This window comes from Enoplosus armatus, chromosome 11 (assembly GCF_043641665.1).
Source record: "Enoplosus armatus isolate fEnoArm2 chromosome 11, fEnoArm2.hap1, whole genome shotgun sequence".
In the NCBI taxonomy this organism is placed as follows: Eukaryota; Metazoa; Chordata; class Actinopteri; order Centrarchiformes; family Enoplosidae; genus Enoplosus; species Enoplosus armatus.
Window position 1 is genome coordinate 9,535,461 of NC_092190.1, and position 6,833 is coordinate 9,542,293.

General features: G+C 42.0%; 1 protein-coding gene across 1 annotated transcript; it reads left to right on the forward strand.

The window, feature by feature from the left end:
• Positions 1-2,308: 2,308 nt before the first annotated feature.
• On the forward strand, positions 2,309-6,811 carry ecrg4a (ECRG4 augurin precursor a). The gene is made up of 4 exons (XM_070915235.1): positions 2,309-2,396; positions 4,156-4,203; positions 4,308-4,477; positions 6,332-6,811. Exons 1-4 carry the CDS (start codon positions 2,327-2,329, stop codon positions 6,479-6,481), a joined length of 438 nt encoding a protein of 145 aa, XP_070771336.1. The 5' UTR covers positions 2,309-2,326; the 3' UTR covers positions 6,482-6,811.
• The last annotated feature ends 22 nt before the right edge of the window (positions 6,812-6,833 follow it).

Here is a 6,833-nt window from a genome sequence, read left to right on the forward strand (position 1 = left end):
CACAGTGTGTATTTAGGCAAAGATTTTTGAAACTCAAACTCTGTATTCGTATGTACATAAATCCACAGACATCTGCTTTCCCTTTAGTATTCTTGTTTTTCAACTGCAATGAAAACATGAGCCTGCAGACAGTGAGCCTTTCTTAAGACTCACTGTTAGTAGAAGCCAGAGACTCAGCCTGCATCAAGACATATCTGATAATAATAATAATAATAAAAACACAAAATCATGTCTATAGGCACGCCAGCACTGAGAGCGGAGGCTTGTGCCTTTCACACCTGCCAGGACTCAGGCGGTTCAGTTCAATTCACTTCAGATTGAGTCGACCTCTTGTCTTTCCAATGCCCCAGTGTGAGCGCGGAGCTAAATTGAGTTTGTGTGTGAGAGGGCACACAGCCGCCCAAACGCAGGCTTCATAAAGAGGATGTAGCCACTTCTTCAACTGTATTCGTCTGCTGTCCACCTCTGTCCCTCTTTCTGTCTGTTGTTTTGTCGCTCGCTTCATCTTCTTTCCGTCATCCATCATGAAAGCACTGCAATCGTCTGCCAGCTTCTGGGTTTCCTGCATTCCAGCTTCACCTGAGAGAGACACAGAGACTGTTTGTAGTTTCCCTCTCAGACACACACACATTCTTCGTATTGCAAGTTCAAGCCCAGTCGAGTGAGAATACCAGAATGAAACCTCTATAAAGAAACAGTTCATCATTTAATCTGATGTCAGATTGTTACTTTGCAGGGAATTGCTGACTGATAAACATCATTAAAGTGAGACTGTAACTTTTCGTAAACAATATGACACAATCTTCCGCATACAAATGAAAAGTTGAATTCATAAGAAATAAAACGCACTCAGTCTTACTTGGTTTGACCAGTAGCTTGTGTTGGCTTAGATATATATTGAGCACAGCTGTCTTAAGAGAGCTGGATACCACCTCTCAGCCTTGCTGCCAAATTGTCTCAGTGGCCACTCGCGGTACTGCAATGAAATAGTCCCCTGCGGCCCAAAAGGCATTTTCCCCAAAGACCACCATTATAAAAGAGACGTCTGTAAAACTGTTGGCAGCACACCTCCAACTGTAAACAAGGCCAACTATTACTCTTTGTGTTATGCAACTTTTAATCCAAAGAAGTTATACATTTGTAAAACTTTTCCGGCGCCTAGAAAAGCTATTTTTATGCGTGTGACGTCATCCCAATGAAAAGAGTGCAGCCAGCGGGAGGAACACTCATGTGCATGTGCAGTGGGCCACACACAGCGTGAACCCGGAAGCTAGAAAACTTTTTATTTTTGGGTTATGCGCTCGGCGAGCAATTTTCATTCAAGTGACTGGGTGCTATCTTTGCTGGAAAATTGCAACTATCTGAGAGCAGAGTCAAGTGGAAGAAAAAAACTGTGAGAGCTGTTTGTTTTTCAACACCCCAGTTCTAATGTCAAGTGCACACCATGCACGCTGAAATGAAGCACTGGGGGTTAACAGTGGTATCTCCGTGGGCTAAAGGTGGTGGGGGAGGTTTAGGTGGAGCTGTAAAACAATACAATTTGACTGAAATATTTAAAATTCATGCTGCATTCAGCTAATTTAATCTGCAGCATCACAGTTTATTCTCACTGCAGCAGCTGAATTAGGCCTTTTATCCATACTTGGCTGATAATGAGACTCATTTGGCCTCTCATACAGTCAGTATGCTGAATGATTGATGTTTTAAAAAGCAAAGAGACTCTTGAGTATTTCACTGTTGGTCACTGACCTGCTGTTGAAATGAATTTCAAGTAGCTCTTGCCACAGTTCAGACTTCGACTCTGTTATTTTAGTGTCAGAGACAGCTGCTGTAATGAATATTACAGAGACACTGTCAACATGCATGAAAGTGTTTGCGAGTTTGAATTACTGTGCACAGTTTTCTGGTTAACAGAAACTCACCACAGACAGTGCAATCATTTTTCTCATTAAGTGAAAACAGTATTTTTATAACACTGTTTGTGCTACAGCAATCTGCTTCAGAAATTGCAATATTCTGAAATCCTGAATATCTCTTCATGGAGTAAACCTGCATGACGAACCACATTCAGGTACATTGGAGCTCTGCTTTTTCTTCCCTCCTGGAAAAGTACCTGGGACACACATGAAAATTCATTCAAGAGCTGAAAAGCTCCCAGTTGCAGTCTTGTTTCTGCAGGCGCAGAGGTAAGTGACATTCCACCGCCACGGGCCAGATTCCACTTGGAAAGTCTGGGTTGCCGCCCACTCTTCCCTCTGGTAGTGCAGCAGTTTATGCACAGTTGTTGCCTTTGAGCAGCTCTGTAAAGACTCTGAGTGGGTACAAGATGGCATCCAAGCAGCTCTATTTGAGGTTAATGGGGCTGGCTATCTTGCTGACACTGCTGGCTATTAGAGGTGAGCTCAATCTTGTCCTTATTTTCGGTTTTTCTTCTGCTTTACTTATTGCTTTTAAAATGTCACATTTTCTTGTTCACATCAGTATGTCCTTCACCATCTGGCCTTGTATTTCTTTGTGGTAGTTGGGTTTCTAACAGCACTAGCAGTTGAATTAAGATGAATGGGAAGTGTGTGGGATTTTATTTATGTTAATTCTTAAAAAACGTGAAAAGGAAAAAGCGGGTCGTCTTCTCTTTTTCTGTAAAGAGAAAATACCACCACCAAAGTTATTACAGTTCATCCTGAGTGGGGTGTGAATGTCTGTGCCAGATTTCACGGCAATACATCCACTCAAAACCATAAATGTGAACCTCATGGTGGTGCTAGAGGAAAAGTCAGGGGATCACCAAAGTGAGTAGGAAACATCATTGGGGACCATGAACGTTTGGACAAAATTTCATGGCAATCCATCCAACAGTTGTTGAGATGTTTTAGTCTGGATCCCTGGAGGCATGCTAGTGGCTCAAAAAAGTGAAGTATAACTGGTCAAACTGGCCTTTGACTTTTGTTTGACTTTACCTTTTGAGAAGTGCCATTTTATACCATTACTGTTATTATGAAGCATATGTATTGCATGCATTAAAATGCACTGATAAGCTGATGAATGCACTATTACAGATGTCAAGAGGTTCACTACTTGCTACTGATGGCTGCGGGAGAAACGATTAAAAAGCACCCCATGCAAAAAGAATGACTTGTACTGTACATGTTGAGGACGGACTTCTATAGTAATGAGAATAATTCTGCAAGGAATTTGTTGCTCGTAGCTCATGTTGGCACACAAGCTGGAAAAAAAACACATGCAAGCAATTTTCTCCAACTGTATCCTTCCACTTCTAACCGCACAGTCCACCTGAAGACATGGACTGGATTTCTCTGCATATTCTTTAAGTACATGGTATTCTGAGGGAGGTTTAGCTTAGGAAAAACCTGTTTCATGTCTTAGCTTTTCAGAAAAACAGATGAACTAAAGGAAACGTGGCCCAGGTGTAGGGAGGACAGTCAACTGCCACTACAATTATTGTAAAAGGGCATCAGACTGACTGAAATGGCTGTGTGCAGCGAGGTACAAGATACCTCATTAGCGCACACTTTGTCCATATGAACATTCGCCACACAGACACAGACACAGACACACACACAGACACACACACAGACACACACACACTAGTGTAGCTCCACTGCTCCAGTGGGAGAGAGGAGCAGCAGGATGGGAGTCGCTGTAGGAAATGTATTTACATGCAAATTGGCCACTAACTACTTTCATCTGATGTGTGTTGATGATTTCTCCTTTAACTCAATGCTCCACTTCTGACATTTGCATCTATAATGAAAACTGAGAACAAACTCATCCATGAAACTAGTTGACTGAAATGGGGAAACAGTGATGTAAAAACTACTGAAGCTAATCAGAAAATCTGCTACAGTGCAAGCAAAATAAATGGGGGGGGGGGGGGTGCAGCCAGAAGTTTGATGAACCAACATCTTATACAAGGTCTTAAAGATTGGCCATCAAAAATCAACTTCACCTGTATTCTGCTCGCCCATAACTGGCAAAACAAACTACAATTTACACTGGACATAAACATTGCATGTGACTGCTTAGAAATGAATGACAGCTGATTGAATTGTGTTTTATTATTTATCAACTCACCTGTCATGAAGAATGGAGGTTCATACTGCAGCTCATTAGCTCTCTGTCGACTCTCCTTAACAGATGTATCCAGCGACAGCAGCTTGCACAAGATCTTAAGGAAAGGAGATGGTAACATTTTACTCAACAGTACTATCATACTGCAGATGTGAAGATTAACTCCAGTAATTTGAAAATGCCCTTTCATTCTTTTGCCCTGTTGTGCTTCCACCCAGTGGCAGGAGCTGGTACTGCCCCCGCAAAGTCCTCTGTTGCCCTCCCCTCATCCAAAGCTCAAGAGTTCCTGGCAAAACTGAGCAGAACCAAGAGGAACATTTGGGACCGCAGTAGACCAGACGTACAGCAGTGGATTACGCAGTTTATGTACATGGGATTTGACGAGCAGGTGGGTTGCGCCTGTCCCAGGAGAGTTCAGGTTTCCTCTGAACTCCTGACGTCTTTCAGCACAACAAAAAACAGAAATCCATCTCCACAGCAGCCGTCAACATAACATGAGATTCTGCAAAAGAAAACTGATCCACATAACAAAAACAGCACATAGATTTGCCACCTGTGGAGAAATCTTTACATAGTGGTTTGAGAAACGAAAGAACACACACACTGACAGCGGCGACACAAAACGTCTCTCAACAGTGTGTCTCTTACCAAGAACTCATGTTTAGTTTGCCTTCTGCACAGCAGATTGACTTCAGACTCAATTCTTCTCAATGTGACAGGATTCACTTGTGTGTTACCTTCAAAGACCTCACGTGATATAGTGTTTTACTTCCATAAAGTTGAGGGACTTTGGAGAGATGGATTAAAAAATTCAAAATCGAAGCAGCAGAGGCTGAGATTTTCTGACCTTTTTGCCCATACTATGGGTCAATACACTGGATCCTACACTTCCCATAATGCACCATGTGTTTTTCATTGGACCATATCCCCAGTTTGTAATGTTTCTGTCTGTCTAGGTCTGAGTAATTTTCTCTGATTTCTCCAGAGCCACAGAAACATTACTCAGCTAGTGAGCCGAGTAAAACTAACTGTGAATAGCAATTTGAGATTGGAGGGGCCCTTTAAGAGGCCCTTTACTGATGTCTGAAGACATTTTGTGAAGCAAGTTCAATGTTGTGTATACTTCTAAAACAAATAAAAACTATTTTCTTAGTCAACTTCTTGCTATGAACAATGGGGTCCAAAGTGTAAAACAAAAGCTAAATATTTCCGGCTTATTGTTGAAGTTGAAACACTTTTTGTTATTTCATATTTCTCTGTGCCGTCCTCACTGATTTGGAGTGGGCGGGGCTCAGCTGGAAAACATGTTGTCACATTCTTCCGAGCACCAATCAGGAATTAGTAATATTTGAATTTAAATGTGTTGACACTAAGGTTGTTTGCTGATGTTACCAGGCTGCTGTCAATCAAATTTGACCAAACCACACCCACAGTCTGATGAAGCAGATCTATTTTACTTTAAACTCTTAATTAACAATACCTTTAACTCTGACTGTTGCTTATTTAGTGATAAATATTTCATTTTATTGAGAAAAACTGGATTTTCAGGGGCTTTAAACCTGGCTAAAAAGATAGATGATGCAAAAAACATAAATAAGAAACAAACACAGATACATCAGACAATAAAAACGTCAGTAATCTGGATCTTCATATATCTCAGATACATGGAGGAACAAAATGTGGCAAGAGGTAATGTAAACTGTAGTCTGCTCTGATGTCTAAAAGATAGTCTTTTCAAAAGGCACAGTTACCCCTCACCATGTTGCCGTCTGACTGAATGAATGAATACAGACGTGAAACTGAGCACACAACAATACATGAATTCCCTCTCACTCAAAAATATTACCCCACTTACAGAGGCAGTTTCAGTTATCTTTCAGGTCACTGTGATGTAGAATTCACCAGAGACAGTAAGGAACGAGGAAGCAGAAAAAAAAGGGAGCGGAGTGCACAAAATAACCCCTACTGCCTGTTTTTGACAGCTGACAGCATTTTCGTTTCAGCCAGTGTAACAGCATTTCTCAAACAGCCCGATGCATGGCACTTCATGTGTGCCATTTGCTGTTGCCTCCTTAAAAGGCCAAAGCTGTGAAAGCATTGGCCTTTTCAACATTTTCAGCTGTGCCTGCTGACAGTCTCAGTGGACACCTTATCAGCTGCCTCTGTGTCTATTAGCTGGAGATTTGTTGAGGCCGAGTTTCTAAATGAGTCACGTCTGTGGTGTTTTTTTTCCCCTCACCAGAGGCTGGAGACTGATCTGGCGTACTGGATGGACCAAGCTCGCTCCAGTGACCAAGGGCGTCAGCACCACTACGATGAAAACTCCCCCATCGGCCCGCGTGACCATAGCACTTACAGACACGGAGCCAATGTCAACTACGACTACTACTAACTCCAGCCACAAACACACAAAGGCCACTGGGGGTCAAAGGGTTTGTTTCTTTGTCTCAGAGAACACAGCCTGTGATTGTTAGTTTTACACTTACAAAGCCCCCCACTGCTGCTCTGGCGTCTTTGTTTTGATTGGTTACACCCACCAGAATAACCCACCCTTAACTCTTCCTTTCTATCCCCACATATTAGTTATAAAAATAGACATAACACACACAACTGTGTTTTTGCTCCTATAGTTTTGAGGCAGCGGATCTGTATGAACTTCTGTTCAAATCTGATGTCTTGGCTCTTTTCTTATCACTAGATTATCGAAAATAAAGATGTGTCTTCGTAAGTCCTCTGCTTTCTTA

Excerpts from the sequence above, each read along its gene's own strand:
- ecrg4a (XM_070915235.1), top strand. The coding sequence starts at position 2,327 with ATGGCATCCAAGCAGCTCTATTTGAGGTTAATGGGGCTGGCTATCTTG. Across the intron at positions 2,397-4,155 it reads GACACTGCTGGCTATTAGAG|ATGTATCCAGCGACAGCAGC; the intron begins GTGAGCTCAATC and ends TCTCCTTAACAG. Across the intron at positions 4,478-6,331 it reads ACATGGGATTTGACGAGCAG|AGGCTGGAGACTGATCTGGC; the intron begins GTGGGTTGCGCC and ends TCCCCTCACCAG.